The sequence below is a fragment of the Trematomus bernacchii genome, unplaced genomic scaffold, assembly GCF_902827165.1.
Source record: "Trematomus bernacchii unplaced genomic scaffold, fTreBer1.1, whole genome shotgun sequence".
Classification (NCBI taxonomy): domain Eukaryota; kingdom Metazoa; phylum Chordata; class Actinopteri; order Perciformes; family Nototheniidae; genus Trematomus; species Trematomus bernacchii.
This window is the reverse complement of record NW_022987593.1, coordinates 18,325,863-18,343,344: the sequence shown is the minus strand read 5'-3', so window position 1 is coordinate 18,343,344 and position 17,482 is coordinate 18,325,863. Positions and strand designations below refer to the sequence as shown.

At 38.3% G+C, this 17,482-nt stretch overlaps 1 protein-coding gene across 1 annotated transcript in view; it reads right to left on the bottom strand.

Moving 5' to 3' along the window:
- Positions 1–753: 753 nt before the first annotated feature.
- LOC117482044 (hemicentin-2-like) overlaps positions 754–17,482 on the bottom strand; it is a 51,851-nt gene continuing 35,122 nt past the window's right edge. Inside the window, exons 8-16 of the mRNA XM_034130014.1 lie at positions 8,020–8,229; positions 7,336–7,590; positions 6,823–7,083; positions 5,545–5,805; positions 4,314–4,574; positions 3,391–3,487; positions 3,264–3,309; positions 1,474–1,673; positions 754–1,391 (exon numbers count right to left, since the gene is read on the bottom strand). Of these exons, the coding sequence (XP_033985905.1) occupies positions 1,331–1,391; positions 1,474–1,673; positions 3,264–3,309; positions 3,391–3,487; positions 4,314–4,574; positions 5,545–5,805; positions 6,823–7,083; positions 7,336–7,590; positions 8,020–8,229 (1,652 nt within the window). The 3' untranslated portion in view covers positions 754–1,330. The remainder of the gene's footprint in view (positions 1,392–1,473; positions 1,674–3,263; positions 3,310–3,390; positions 3,488–4,313; positions 4,575–5,544; positions 5,806–6,822; positions 7,084–7,335; positions 7,591–8,019; positions 8,230–17,482) is intronic.

Below are 17,482 nucleotides of genomic sequence, written 5' to 3'. Positions count from 1 at the left end.
GGAATACTCTGTTACGAGTTAAAATCCTGCATTAAAAATGTTACTCAAGTTAAAGTACAAAATGATTGGCATCAAAATATACTTAAAGTACCAAAAGTAGAAGTAGTCTTTATTCAAATTGGCACATTACAGAATAGTATATATTGTATATTTTCGTTATAATTATTGATCCATGTAAGTGTTATAGGAGCCATTGTATGGGTGTTGTTGGCATGTCAGTTTTTTAAATGTATATTTATAGTGCAATATTATGTTTGAACACTTGGTGGCGGGGGTTAGCTACACAAAAACAAAGTTGCCATTACAAGTGTTAAAAAAGCTTGTAAAGGTGCAGCTAGTTTGAATTACTTAGTATGATTGTGGAAGTTACTCCAAGTGTAAATAAAGTATTATTTCATAAAAACTTCATACAAATCTGCAAAGTATCTAGATATTACATTTATTTGTATTTAATCGTTTATTTGGCAAGGACAATGCACAATAATGAACACTTCAAACATTAAAATGTGTCAAGCGTAACAGTGCCGGATTTAGCTTTGAGCTAATTTCCATCCGCAGTCCCTCACATAAAACATTTAAGAAAATTACATTTTACAAACATAGCAAAAACAAAATACATGATATGCAAAAAGTGCAAAAGTGCAAAAGAGCAAGAGCAGCATACACAAGTATTTACCACAAATAAATGTAATACAAGTACAATATTTACCTCTGAATTGTAGTCGGGTTGAAGTACAAAGTAGCACAAATGGATATACTCAAGTAAAGTACAAGCCCTTCAAAATTGTACTTAAGTACTGTACAGTACTTGCAAATGTACTAAGTTACTTTACACCATGGCAATAGGTAAGATATTCATGTGCATGCATTATACAACTTTGAATACAGTAAAATAAACTGACTACTGAGAAATATAACACACATTTATGAACGTATTTGTATTTTATTTATTTTTTTTGCACTGTAGAATGCTGATATAGTATTACAGTAAGTGACAAGGCAAGGCAAGTTTATTTATATAGCACCTTTCAACACCAGGCAATTCAAAGTGCTTTCCAAAAAAGGAAGAGTTTACCCAAATAAAAAAATATGGAGAAAAAACCCTGCTGTGTATGGAGGTGGAAAAATAAAATATCCACAGGGACATGTGACTTTTAATTTTTCTGTAATTTGGTTCAAGAAATCCTTCCATAAACAATAACCAAGCAAACTGATGTTTACAAATCCCACATTTATATTTGTTATGGGTGCATAAATGCTACACTTAGACATATTTCCTGACATTCTTGTTTTAACTTAGTACAATAAATAACCGGTGACAGATCCATTTTCATTTATTGACAGTGCTGTAGAGTGCAAATAAATCCTCCCCAACTTCTTGACGTCTCAGGCTGTGAAGAGAAAAATAGAACAATAATGTCCAACCAAATGTGTATGTGCTTAATCATATAGAGATTGAATTAAGATGCTCACCCTGGAGTTTTGACAGCAGTATATTCAACCATATCCTCATCTTCCTCTGTTTGTCTGTGGGGTTGCACTCTCCCGATGTTAGAGTACAGAGCGTCTTCCTGGTTCTGAGGCAAGTGGATGCTGGAGTAGTGAAGGTCATGCTGCTCTTCTGCTGGTTGTGCTGTATCTGAAGGGACGTCATGCACCGGGCCCATGTTTAGCTGACGGGAAAAAACAGAAGGCAAGCAAAAATGCAGTTTTTATTGCTGCTGCACGGAATAACCTCACCATTGTCATTAGACATGCATGCTTAAATATATGTCATCTAATGTATGTTAATATTTGCTTTGCTCTATAGTATTTCACCACAAGAGGGTAGCATGTGCCAGTTTATCTGTTAGGTGTTTCAAGGTTACAGGTGATGATGAATGGTAACAATTTCTGTCTGTAAGATCCTCATTTTGCATCAATAAAAAAGGTATTGTCACCATAATTGTCTCATGGTTTGGCCATTAACTTACTTGATACACATAAAGAACAGTCTTTTTCACTTATGTAAGTAACTGTTATTTGAGATAAATGTTCAAACGCAGTCCCTGGCAGGTTGATGTCATTGAAAGAAAAACATTCAAGAGCACATAAGCACAGAAAAGTCATGAGCACAATGTCAGCACATAAGCAACATTGACTCATAATTGCAGCACATAAAAAGCCCACTTTAAAGCCCTTTTTAAAAACTGTAAAACCAGTAAAACCTGTTGGATTCACGGTGGGATTAAGGTTGTTCTTTAATTCTTTACTATTTCTACCTAAGTCTCTGGTCCGCCTTGACATGGTGTTCGCGGACCGCTGTGAAGTGAAATCATGTAATTTAATTTATTAAAACATGTTTTATTTTCCAGAAGGGGAACGGTAAGCTGAAAGTGGGGGCTTTTTATTTATCCTACTGTATATGAACATTACATTACATTACATGTCACTTGTTAGACGCTTTTATCCAAAGCAACTTACATACTCAATACTGTGGGCAATCCCCACAGGAGCAATTTGAGGTGAAGTGTCTCAGGGACACAACGACATGCTGACTGCAGTGGGGTTTGAACCTGTGACCCCCTGATCCGAACACCAACGCACAACCCACTGCACCACACGCCTCCCAGAGAAGAAACCACAATTCAGTTCAATGAATCCAAAAAAGTTAAAGTGAGACATTTTAAAGTCAATTATCTTAGCCTTGACGGTCTGCACATTCATAATTCTTAAAATAATTTCCCAAGCCAAAGCAATGGAGTTGACTGTGATTATGATTGTGATGCTGAAAGGATTAATAAACCTCTCCAGAAACCAAATTATAATCCACATAACACAGTTTTAATCTATTGAACAATTTAAAAGAAAAATGTACATTAAAACTGTTGCCAGCCTGCTTTAAGTGCTTCATTAGTTTTGGGGAAATATATATTTTACAATTACTCTTTTCTTAAGAACCCCCATAAATATTGCAGTATTTTTAAGAACTGTTATCTAAATCATATTATCACTTTTTCTTTTTCTATTTTTCTATTATTACTAGTATTAGTATTAGTTTAAGTATTAGTCTTAGTATATTCAATTCAATGAACCACAATTAAATTTGGGTCACCACTGCTCAAAATCTCGACCTGAAAATATTCAAATAGTGAGTGGGTAACATTTTTTAACTGAAATAACTTTTAACTACTAATCATCTTTAATGAAATTAACCCCAGTACTGAGAGGGTGGGTTATTATTAATAAGCCATAAGAGGTACAGAAAGTGTGTGTTTTCTCACCTGTGCATTGTTGTCAGGCTTCTCTCCACCATCAGACTTATTTCTCCTGGATAATAGGATGAGTAAATTAATTAATTAACTACAACTGCATTAGAGACCACAATCATAGTGAGAGAAAATTGCTTACTTAAACCATATGAAGATAGCGATGAGGATGATAGCCAGGAGGACAACAGTGATTGTTCCTGTAGCTGCTGATTTCCATGCACCTGAATATTCAAATTCTGACAATAGTGAAGGAAATACAAGACGTTTGAGTATTTACAACTCATTACATTGCACCAAGATCGTCTAAAAGTGTTGCAAAGAATTAATTTACATTGGTTTTTCCCAGGACATTATTTTACTTTGATTGAATAGACAGTTGTTAGGTGCCATTTGCAGAGTGTTGTAAATATCTACCGTAGGGAAGTCGGCCTTTTCTAAAAGCTTGTGATGCTCAAAGCAGCAAAGCCAACATTTGAAAAAATCAACATCAATGTCTCTCTGCAGAAGAAAGACACTTCGGTAGACCTTGATGAGAGTATATTTTCTTTCTACATCCACCAACCGAATCACTGCAGAAAAAGAAGCGTGCATCTACACATGGATGACGCTCCTGCTGTTGGTGGCATGAATGAGAGTTCAAAATGAGTTGCTTCCTCTTCGACTGAGCTGTAATGTTACTCTTCCTCTACACGGTAATATGATAACAAGACAGTAGTTCCTAAACGAACATGCTCGCAACAAGGTCTGTGAATTATCTTCACTAGTCATGATTGTGTTTTTTCACATGTATCTTTTTGCCACTTTGAGCAAGCTAAGTTTAATGTATTTGCATTTAATTTGAGCGTAGGCAGAAACATTTATTTGGTTAATAGCTTCAACATTCAACGCTTCACATAAAAACAATCTAGGTTCATAAACGGCACTACAGGTAAGAGGAAATATATGTAGTTCGGATTGAGGGCTAACTGTTCCTTTAAGGGGAAGGATGTGAGAGGGGTTTCTGCAACCACCTACATACATCTGTAGTAAAAAGGTGTATGTAGATACATTTAAAGATCTTACCTGCCCAAAAAAGTATAAGTAAGGGGGAGCTTTGACGTCCCATTTTGTTCTGGGCTTCACAGTAATAACTCCCACTGTGTTCAGCTCTGACGACCGTGATGTTGAAGATCTGTCCTGAAGCTTTTGGAGAGTCTTCATCCTCCTTGTACCAGGTGTAGTTAGCTGCTGGGTTAGCATCACTGCTACAGGTCAGAGTCACTGAACTGCCCTCCTTTATCTCAGCAGAGGGACTCACTGACACAGAGGGGGGCTTTGGAGCATCTGGAGATTCAGAGAGACCCAGATCAGATGGTGAAGTATGTTTTAAATGTTAAAGGTGGGGTAGGTAATTTTGGAGAAACCAGCTTGAGTGCGCTAGAATTTGAAAATACACAGCCGGAAAAAATCTGCCCCTTCCTTCAGACTTCCTTACAGAGCCCCTCCTCCAACACACACGAACGCGCACATGACCAATGAGGGCACGAGATAAGTTTGTGCACAGATGGAAGGCTGACAGGAAGGTAGGCCATCCAGTTATGTTAGCCGGGCCGGCTCAAATGATTGGTCATGCTTTTTACAGCGGCTTCCACAGATGAATTTTTTTAATGTATTTATTGTCAAAGCATTTAATATATTCATTGCTATCGGGATGTTAAGAGCATTCCATGGAATACAACAAAAAGTGTTTCTGAAATAATTTACATACCCCACCTTTAACATTACTTTGCAAACAATGCTCATTTTGGACAAAGGTTATATATTTTGTTTAAGAGCTATCATCTTTCAGTCAACAAATAGACTTTACCATATGTATGTTTCTGATACTGTCATATATTGGTCGTTCATAGAACTATCTAACTTATCTAGAACATTTATTTACAGTACAGTGTTCTTTGTGATTCATGTCCTCGCTACTCTATACTGATGCTGTTTATTGTTTTTAATTGTATTTAATTAACTTTATACCTTTTTTCCACCTTTACGTTTTTTTTAATGCATGAACACACTGCCGCTACTGTGACAAAATAATATTCCAATTTGGGATCAATAAAGTGCCTGCCTGCCTGCCTGCCTGCCTGCCTGCCTGCCTACCTACCTACCTACCTATCTATCTATCTATCGAGACGCTAACATTACATTCTAATTTCTCTGGTGATTTTCAATAGATCTTTCAGGAAAACTGAGCAACAAGGCATACATCGTTTGCTTGTGGGTCACAGGAATGTCCTATTAACTTATGTTTTGTACTCACACTGGACATCTATTGATAGAGGAGATGACTTGTTCTCTCCATATTGATTCTCAGACTTGCAGTAGTAGTTCCCTCTGTCCTCAGAGCTGATGGAGGTGACATTGTATCTTCCTTCTGGTCCCTGAAACAGGGTTTGGTTCCTCTTGTACCAGGTGTAGTTAGCTGCTGGGTTAGCATCACTGCTACAGGTCAGAGTCACTGAACTGCCCTCCTCTATCTCAGCAGAGGGACTCACTGACACAGAGGGGAGCTTTGGAGCATCTGGAGATTCAGAGAGACCCAGATCAGATGGTGAAGTATGTTTTAAATGTTAAAGGTGGGGTAGGTAATTTTGGAGAAACCAGCTCGAGTGCGCTAGAATTTGAAAATACACAGCCGGAAAAAATCTGCCCCTTCCTTCAGACTTCCTTACAGAGCCCCTCCTCCAACACACACGAACGCGCACATGACCAATGAGGGCACAAGATAAGTTTGTGCACAGATGGAAGGCTGACAGGAAGGTAGGCCATCCAGTTATGTTAGCCGGGCCGGCTCAAATGATTGGTCATGCTTTTTACAGCGGCTTCCACAGATGAATTTTTTTAATGTATTTATTGTCAAAGCATTTAATATATTCATTGCTATCGGGATGTTAAGAGCATTCCATGGAATACAACAAAAAGTGTTTCTGAAATAATTGACATACCCTACCTTTAACATTACTTTGCAAACAATGCTCATTTTGGACAAAGGTTATATATTTTGTTTAAGAGCTATCATCTTTCAGTAAACAAATAGACTTTACTATCATATGTATGTTTCTGATACTGTCATATATTGGTCGTTCATAGAACTATCTAACTTATCTAGAACATTTATATACAGTACAGTGTTCTTTGTGATTCATGTCCTCGCTACTCTATACTGATGCTGTTTATTGTTTTTAATTGTATTTAATTAAGTTTATACCTTTTTTCCACCTTTAAGGTTTTTTTAATGCATGAACACACTGCCGCTACTGTGACAACATAATTTTCCAATTTGGGATCAATAAAGTGTCTGCCTGCCTGCCTGCCTGCCTGCCTGCCTACCTACCTGCCTGCCTACCTACCGACCGACCGACCGACCGACCTACCTACCTACCTACCTATCTACCTATCTATCTATCGAGACGCTAACATTACATTCTCATTTCTCTGGTGATTTTCAATAGATCTTTCAGGAAAACTGAGCTACAAGGCATAAATCGTTTGCTTGTGGGTCACAGGAATGTCCTATTAACTTATGTTTTGTACTCACACTGGACATCTATTGATAGAGGAGATGACTTGTTCTCTCCATATTGATTCTCAGACTTGCAGTAGTAGTTCCCTCTGTCCTCAGAGCTGATGGAGGTGACATTGTATCTTCCTTCTGGTCCCTGAAACAGGGTTTGGTTCCTCTTGTACCAGGTGTAGTTAGCTGCTGGGTTAGCATCACTGCTACAGGTCAGAGTCACTGAACTGCCCTCCTCTATCTCAGCAGAGGGACTCACTGACACAGAGGGGGGCTTTGGAGGATCTGGAGGGGATGTGTTAGATTTTTATGAATTCATATTGCAGTATTTTAAACTTTGGACAATGGCTTGTGAGGAAAAAGACAGTTTTAATTCCCTGAACAGTGCAGTCTTCAACTTCTACTGGAACTTCTCAATGAACTACAGCTACTGTGAATGTAAAGAGGACAGCCATAATCTGCTAAACCTGTCCTTTGTGATCTAGATGCAACACATTTTACAGAGTAAAGCCTTTTAAAATACGTTTTTTAACTCACATTTCACATCAATAAAGAAGCTTTTAGATGTCCTCCCCAGCTTGTTCTCAGCTGTACAGTAACACTCTCCAGATTCAGAGGATTTGATGGAGTTAAAGACAAGCTGTGGTGTCTCAATGAGAAGTTTTTGGTTCCTCTTGTACCAGGTGTAGTTAGCTGCTGGGTTAGCATCACTGCTACAGGTCAGAGTCACTGATCTGCCCTCGATAATATCACCAGAAGGACTCATCAACACCAAGGGAAGCTTTGGACCATCTGGAGGAGATCATAAGAACAATAGTGAGTGTTACTCATACACTTACAAACACCAATAGTACAAACTAAATCCATGTGTTATACTTTTGCAATATTGCAGTTTTCCTCTTCATTCTCTTTGCTGTCACATATTTAAGCTTATCTTAGCATTACCACAGCCAAGCGTTGATCACTGGAATCAGCATGAAAGCAACAGCAGTGTGTTAATTAAGCCTGTATGCATGTTTACAAGATCACTCATAAAAAAAAGCAATGCTCCATTGTGCTAATAGTGGTCCAAATCTCCACAAAGTGCCTTTAAATGTTGCTTTTACTGTACATAGCTGTGAGAGATAATAAGGACATTATCCCTAAATATTGAACAGATTTTAGGGTATTTGTACTTCGCCAGATGAGATTTAGTTTGTGATAAAGTGGAGTAAAACTCACACACTGGGCGAGAGCGGTAACCGTCATAGCCACAGGAATAATTGTTTGCAGAATCAACGTATTCTCCGTAAGAAGCAGATGTTTCTCCCTGAATCTTCGTTTCATTCTTGTACCAAACGAATGTAGGATGACCAGTAAGAAGACAGCTGCTGAGACAAACCAGCTTTGTACCAGAGGAAGACTTGATCACTTGCACCTCTAATTCTCGTTCTGTGAAAAAGAGACAGGGATTCTTTTTTTTTAGATCATTGAATAAATCATATTAACACTTTCCTAAAGACACTGTCTTATCTAAACATGGTCTAAAACATGCACAAAAGCACTCTTAATAATATATTTCCCTGACAAATACATATATTTTAACAACAAATGTAATTCTGCTACATTAACAACATCATCAGTGTGTGTTGATCAGTACCTGTGACAGTCAGAGTTGTACCAGGTAAACTGCTCCTCCATTCAAAGTTTTGTGTTTTGAATTTGAAGCGATACTGAGCTGAATCTGAGTCTCTCAGGTCAGAGATCCTCAGAGTGGAGCGTCTTCTCCATGGTGAAAGAACCACAACACGACCTGAATACTGGGAGTCTGTACTAAGGTCCTGATGACTACGCTCAGGTCTGAACCAGAACTTAGATTGAACATTTTCATAACTGCTGTACGTGCAGGAAATGTTCACTGAGGATCCTTTGAAGGCACAGATGCTTCTTTCACTGTAAGCCACTGTATCGCAGTATTGACCTTTAACACCTGAAAAATGAAATATCTTTGGTTAATTATTATGAAAATGTAATTGCCTTAACTCAAGGCTGAATGTATTGCTGTGGACAGTGTCTCCCTTTTATGTAATAAGGTATAGCATCATGTTGGTGGAAGACTGTAAGTGAACTCACACACTGAAGGAGAGGGGGAATTCTCATATCCTTTAACAGCACAGGCATAGCTTTCTTTAGGATAGAAATAGTCATTAAAAGAATCTCCTTGTTTTGGCGATTTCAGTCCATTCTCGTACCAGATGTAGGAACGACGGTAAGCTCGAGGACAACTGCTGAGACACTCCAGGGTAGCCCATATACAGCTTCCTCTGCAGGAACTTGTTTTGGTCACCTTCACCTGGAGACCTGGATTTGTAAGGAACAAACATGTTAAACTGAACTGTCATTGTACGTGTAGTAGAGGCACTGACATTCACTGCAGTGTTGACCAAATGTTGAGCTAACTTACAAAGTTACAAACAAAGTATTACCTGTGACAGACAGAGTGACTGGTTCACTAGCATAAACGTCTTGGTTTGTTATGATGCTGAACCTGTACACAGCTGAGTCGCTCTCTCTCAGGTTACTGATTCTCAGAGTGCATCTGTTGTTTTCACAGAGATTCTCTACACGACCTGAATACTCTGAGACTGTGGTCAGATCTACAGGTTCAAGATCTTTCTTTTCAACAAACCAGAATGTTTTCTCTACTATGTTTTCCTTATCTTTCCATCTGGACGGGTATGTGAAGCGGCATCTTATCTCCACTGTTGATCCTTTCACTGCACAGATCTCAGTAGAAGAGAAAGTCACTCCCCAGCCATTCTGACCCTGAACCACTGTAACACAGAGCACAACAGAAACCACAATCAGACTCATAACAATATAATTTGACTGAATTTAATATGTGCAGGTATTTGAGCTTATTAAAAAAAAACGGAATATTGTTCACATCGTCACAGCTCTTTTGGTGATACCCTTACTCTAAAAAAAGTTCTATGCTCACTGCTCTCTACACCTTTTTTTACTATGGACTGTTGCACATCGGCTCAAGCGTGAATGTTTTTGCAGAAGTGTGATTAATAGTCAAGTATGCAAGCTTTTTAGAAGTAGTGATTATAATGCACGAGTTGTTTGAAGCTTATAAATCGATGTTTTTATTCAGTTTTGTCTTTTGTTAAACGCAGCCCCCATTCACTTCCATTTCACCTGACTTTTTTATATTGATATACAAATGCTCATTTCCATTTAAAGTATTCCTTTAAGCATCGTGCATTTCTTCAGTTATCTATCTGAGTAACAGTGAAGCAGGGCATCATAGTGTTTGAAGGATCAGTGAGGTAACAGGAAAGTGCTTTTCAGAAAAGAAGAAGCAGAGAATGAGTTGTTAGTGGGGCGTGGCATGTCATGGCAGCGATACAAGAGACATGCAACAAAAAGAGATGTGAAACTTTTACTGCCCGTAATCTTGTTAATCTAATGTCTTATTAGGGGAGCATACATGGCACAATGAGGTCAATGGCACTGTCTGGATTGTCTGCCCTAAATCAGCATTTAACGTTTTTTAAGCCTTATGTTTTGAGCCTTTTGTCTATGAACACATGTTGTTCCTTCTCCGTGTGAGCGTGGCAGGTCCAAACTAGATCTAAGCTAAAGAAACACTTACATCTCTTAGACATGTTGCTTTATACTAATGGAATTGTAAAAAAAAATTCTAAGCGACCAAGACTGATGACTTCCTCCACTAAGATACATAAAACTCAAATAAGTTCACTTTTATTTTCCAATTTCAACGATTGTGTTGTGTTGCATGATTTTAAAGGTTAATATCAAATAGATGATCAAATCTATAGGGGCTCCAGTGACTCATTATGGGTAATAACTCAACCTTTCTCAGCTTAAATCTACCTAGCCTCACGGTCCTTTAATTAAGGTAAGTGTACCATTATGGAAAAGGAACAACAAGTCCTATAGAATAGATCTTTAAAAATACAAATGAAGATGTACAGTACCTTGTAGAGAGATAAGAAGGAGACTAAACCCACGCACTGCTGCTGTTAGACTCATCGCTGCTCAACTCGTCTCTTTGTGTGTATAAACATGTCAGAAGGTACTGTGTATTATCTGCTATTCAAATCTGCTCTGCTCAGAACAGAGAAGGATGTGGTGTTGAAACAAAACTTCTGTTATCTGGTGACATTATTAGACAGATGACAGAAGAAGGCCTGGCTTCCTTCCTCTTTACTTCATTAGTATGCATGGGTTGCTGGATGTTGGGAATCCCCCAATTGAAATGATGAAATTACCGTTGTTTTGCAAACTTTCCATGCAGTTACTGGCTTATTCTAGCCCTTTACGGATAGAGGTCACTACAGTGGACAGATATTCAAAATATGTTTTCTTGTATATGCATGGGTTTTGATGGCATAGTTGCACATCAGCCTCCACAGTGGACGCTATGGCATCATCCCATACACTGCCACTCAGTGGCAAGTTGTTGTAAGTGCAGGATCCATTTATCAAAACCAAGATGGTCGACAGACAGCCAGACCCTATTGATGACTGACCCAGTCACTCATCAATATCTTGCAAATCCTTCTATGGAAAGTGACCCTTGGAGGTATACAAATGTTTGTGACATCAAGTAACAACTAAGGACTCATATAATGCATAACATGTCAAAGTAGTGATTTTATGTTGGGAGGAAATTACGATTAATCATCCGTCCACTAAAGTGGACATCATGCATCACTGGCTATATTTGAACTACAATTCATACAGTTACTGCTACTGTTGTTTTTGAAAGTACTTCATGTGCAGTAACCTTTTGGGCTGTTAATCAATATACTTATGTTATTAGAGTAATTTGAAGTTTTTATATATACATTTTGAGGGAGTTGAGGCTGAGGAAGCTGAGGGAATTGAGGATGAGGAAGAGGATGTAAATGCTGAGGGAGTTGAGTAGGCACTCAAATATAACAGAGACTCTAACGGATAGTCTAACTGTATGCCAGTGGTGTGTGTAGGTTACTGTTTCCATGTGCTCTATACAGGAGAGTGAGATAGAGAGTATTCCTAAATTGTGTTTATATTTACATATACTAATCTTAAGTTTGCACATCTTTATGTATCATTTTATTCATTTGTTTGTTAGAATATGTTTTCAGTGGACAACAAAAACGCATCCTGTCCAGCTGAGTGGACATTTAAAAATATCTTTGAAAAAATCTTGTTTTTTCTGCCTCAAGAGCAATACAAATAAGTAGTAAAACATTCCTGACTGGAACATAATTCATTTATGAAAGGGCTAGTTACTTATCAGGAAAAAAATATTAGCAAGCAATCAGACAAAAGACAACTTTTTTTTGAAAAGTCATATTTTCATGGCCCTTTTTTAACAGATGCTTTATTATCATTTGGATTGACAGAAGACATCCGGAAATAATGGTAGTTGTTTTCATTTTTACTTTAATCAAATTGTTCCTTGCCTAGAGGACAACATAAGTAAAAAATTGGCTCATATTACCCCACTCTCCCCTACAGTAAGTACAGTACTTTTCATTTAGTTCTTCAAGTATACTGTGATGCTAATACTGTTAGTATTACTTAAGTTTAATGTAATTTAGCTGACACTTTTATCCAAAGCAACCTACCTACACTTCAATACGGTAGACATGCAGGACCCAATGTGGCTTATATATCTTGCCGAAGGACAGTTTGACATGTTGACTGTAGGGGATTGAACCTCCGATCCTTTGATTTATAGACATCCATGAGCCATAGCTCTCACCAATGTAGTCATAGTCTCATTAGGAGTTCATAATAATACACTGTTTTGAGATGAAGCAACTTATAAAACTATTAGGATGTCCCTCTGGCTCCCTCGTCACTTAAACATTAAACACCTTGCTTAGAAATGTTGACAATCAGTAACAGGTAATTAACTGAATAACTTTATTTAATGATATGGTTACTTACAAACAATACAAATCAGTGACATCAAATCAGTTTTACAAATTACAAAAAAAAAATATTTAAGTTATGGGATGAGTACTTTAACAAAACACTAACTTATAATGATAATGAAGCAGAAGTTAAATATGAATAAAATGAATATTATCAACATGTTAAACAATAAAACGGCAATTAAACTGAACAGCAGAGCAGAAAAAGATAGTGGTAAATATATATTGTACATAGAGACATGTAGGCTACTTTGACAAGCTTAAAAATAGTTTTCTGTGTTGGAATTTATAAATTACAAGCTTCAGCATACGTTAGCTACATGATACTAGTAATCTAGCAGTGAATGTCATAACTCAGACCTTATATTTATACATGTGTGTTTAAACTGTTTGAACACTGTTTAAGAGAACACAGATGTTATGTCAATACTCTTGGTTTTTTGTTGACTACGCTGTACAATGCAGATGGATCCTCCGCAGCCTCATGACGCTCTGATCTGTTGATAAAGCAAATTATAAACTCACATTACTGACTAAGAACATGTTTTTGTAAAGAAGGATGAAACAGCCGGAATAACGTTATGTAGCAAAGCAAAATGATCTTTTACTCACTCTGCAGTAGCACTGTGACTTTTAAATGTGACAGTAGAGTAGTCAAGATCATCCTCCATGTCCTTCTCGTCCTTCTTGTGTCTGCGGAGATGAGCGGGCTTGATGTTGGAGTAGAGAGCCTCTTCCTGGTTTTTAATGAACCTCACGCTGGCATAGCAAACCTCGGCCTCCTGCTCTGGTGTTGCACTCTGTACTGCAGCTGAAGGGCCGTCATACATGCGTACCTGAAGGAAAAATCACAAAGACAAACACAACATATATTTGTAGTGGTTAGTGTCTCATAGATTGGCCTTTAAGACAAAATTACCATTACTTTTGCAATGGGGCTTCTTTGCAATTTCAGTACATTTAAAAATTCCAAATCAGGCACCAAAAACTCCTCGATTTATTAAATGTCCTCATCTTTCATGGTCAAGCGCAATTTTCAAAGCCTAAAAGTGATGAAAAGATTTGAGGCATAGACTGTATTTAAGAAGTTGGTGTCGAAGCCTTGAATTTGGTATTTTGCCCACTCAATGTTCTGTTAGTGACATGAAAAGGTTTAGCAAAGAACAAAAAACATGTTACAAAAACTTTTTTTAGGAATGCAAATGGGTTCAAGTTGTAAAAAAACAACTGTGAACAACATTATGTTTTTTGATAACAAGTCACCTTTTTGCTAATTTATTCTAAATGGGACCATAACTTACAACAAATAAGTTGTGCTGTATTAAAGAAGACTTTAAACCAGCAATTAAGACTGTAAACTCATTAGGAAAATGTATACTGAGGTCATAAATCATGTTAACAGTAGGGTCATTTTCTCATAGAATTCTACACAATCAGATTCTGTGTTATAGCCAGTGGATTCGCTCTCTGCTGGCCATTGGAAAGAATGCAGCCTTAAGGCACTTATGCATTGGCTTCATCTTTCAGACCTGAAGTGGCTGCTTCTTTGAAATCACTTCTGTTATTGTCATTGTATCCTGCAATATTTAAAAAATGCTTACATGTATGGAAAGGTTTACATCCCAAGCAATGGAAAGACCAAAGACACAATACACATAATGTTGATAACCGTATGGCACAGAATGACTGAGGTAAGGCAAACTAAGGTACAAGGCCGTCCCTGGCCAACATGAGGCCCCACGCTAAGTTATATGATGAGGCCCTCTGATTCGCGAGGGTCGTCGTCATCGACGACAGGGGACGGGGGGGGCTGCTAGTGGCGCCTCACAGCGGCGAAACCGTGCCACACCACACTAACTACGCCGCATAAGCGCATTGGTGCGCCACATTTTCGGCTCAGTTGAGGCACCCTCCGCAAGATGAGGCCCCCTCCGCAAGGTGAGGCCCCACGCAGTCTGCATGATCGGCCTGTAGGGAGCGACGGCCCTGCTAAGGTATGAAAAAAGCATAGCTATGGATTTATCAAATTGAATTTAAAAGGAGGAAAAAATAAAGTATGATAGGGACTGAATGATAATCGACTGCACACTAGTAAGCACTGCAAAAAGGCCTCTCATTCACCCATTCACCAAACTCACACACAGATGGCGACAAAGCTTCACCGAAAAAGTCCTACATGGCCCATGAAGAGCATCTTGATTACGTTTATTTTGGTCTTTAAACACACAGACAGGGATCAAAGCCCCAACACTGTGATTAATGGATGACTCACTTTACCTCCTAAGTCACATTTCCCAAAGGTAAAATATTTAGTTTGGGAAAAGGAAGTTTCCAAACTGGGACATGATGCACTGTTCAAATTAGTTTGCAGGTGAAGGTTGACCCTAAGTGATACCTGAAATCTTCTTTCTCACCTGAGCGTCGTTGTCTGGTCTCTCTCCAACTTCCGTGGTTGGTTTCGAGGACCTCTTTCTTCTGGAAAAGAAAGTGAATTAACAAAGAAATGAATCGTAAAAGTAAATAACTGGCCTTACTGAACGTAATCAAAGTAAAACTGAACTGCTTACCTAATCAACAGAAAGGCAATGAGGAATATGATACCCACAGTAACAGCAGTTATTGATCCAGCAGCGACTGATTGCATTGAACCTGGGAAACAGTGACAATTAGCTTTTGTATTACAGGTATTTTTGAGTGTATTAACATGTGATTATTAGTCATTAAATCTGAGATCTTAAGCATTTAAAATAGTAACTCATCAAAGTTTGCTTTTGCTTTTGCCTCCCATAAATGATCAACAGCACAAGGGTATTTTTAAAACCGGAAACAACCATTGGTATTGGCGCCCCCCAGACTAAAGATTAATAGTTGACTTTGTACTCAAATGATCAAATCTCTGTCTTGGATTCTTTAGCAGAGCAGTCAACTGATCCCAACTTAGTGATGAGGTTAATCACCTTATCAGGAATGCTGCCCACTCCAAAGAAATACTTAATGGAAAGTTTGGGAAACTATAGTTTTCGATGCCAAAGAGAGGGATTCGAAGATATTCTGGCAATCTGTCCGGTGACTGAAAAAAGGGAGGCAAGACCTTTCCTAGCATCTCGTCAAAAGTGAAGAAGTGCTGACCTCGACTGGGAGAGCAGAGAGTGTTGGATGACTTGCAAGTAGTCAAAAAGCCTCAAGATGACAAGGGGTAAGGCAAAACAAATTATTGATTGGTTGTACTGGTTGACAACCCACTGCAGAGTAACGCAGAGGTTGTGGAGATGCCTGTGTCCTAGCAGAGAGGGGAAGTAGACTATATGTGTGCTAGAAATGATCGGGGTATCACAGAAAGTCTGACAAATTCGAGCAGCAAACCTCAGATTTAGAATTGAAAAAATAATTCTGTCCAGAGATAGTAACAGTAAATTGCATCTTGGCTCTTCAAAGAACTGTAGTGGTTCCGAGACTTTTCCACATGTATGATATGAACTTGGAAGTTGCTGTGCCTCTTGGGATGTCCTGTGGGGCGAAATGACTTACCTCCTGCCACAACAGTCAGATGTAAGGTGGAGTTACTACGTCCTAACTTGTTCTGGGCTTCACAGTAATAACTCCCACTGTGTTCAGCTCCAAAGTTAGTGATGTTGAAGATCTGTCCTGAAGCTTTTGGTGAGTCTTCATTCTCCTTGTACCAGGTGTAGTTAGCTGCTGGGTTAGCATCAGTGCTACAGGTCAGAGTCACTGAACTGCCCTCCTCTATCTCAGCAGAGGGACTCACTGACACAGAGGGGAGCTTTGGAGCATCTGGAGGAGATGCGAAAACAAATAATTGTCTAGGTTAAAATTAGTGTTTTAACATTACATGTTGTACAGGATATTTTAAATCACTAAATGTGAGAAGCTATGTGCAACTGCATTGTATATTTTGAAGGTGGTCTGACCAATGGATGGTTCACGATTTAAATATAGGTCCTTAAAGTGCACTAAGCCTCTGTTATCTCCTGAAGCTGCTCAGTCATTTACAGCAGACTGTAAATATAATGCAAGTGGATGTAAGAAAACATTTATGATTACTCACATTTCACATCAATAAAGGTGTTTACAGATGTGCTCCTCCCCAGCTTGTTCTCAGCTCTACAGTAATACTGTCCAGAGTCAGAGGACTGGATGGAATTAAAGACAAGCTGTGGTGTCTTAATTAGCAGTGTTTGGTTCTTCTTGTACCAGGTGTATGTAGCTGCTGGGTTAGCATCACTGCTACAGGTCAGAGTCACTGAAATGCCCTCCTTTATCTCACCAGAGGGTTTTGACAAGGATGGAGTCCTCGGAGCATCTGGAGGAGAAGTGTGAACAGTAAATATTCAGAATGTGTTTCTCACTGCATTAGCTCAAAGGGTATCTACATTACTGAACACTGAATAGCTGCATTTCGAGTCCTTACAGAGCATTGAATGAGGAACTCATTCCAAAATAACCCTAACTTGAAGGACAGTTGTTGAGTATTTACTAATCACATTTTGTAGAGTACACTGAAAACACTAAAACATTGACTTTAATGAAATGTATTATGTCAATAAATTAAAATGTGTTTGCATTAGGTGAGTTGAAAGCAATAATATTAAGTTGAACCTAATATTTTTCATTTAAAATGTATATTATTGCTTTCAACCAACCTAATACAAGTATGTGTAATTTGTTGACATAATACATTTAATTATAGTCAACGTTTCAGTTTTTTCACTGTAGCTAAGGAATAT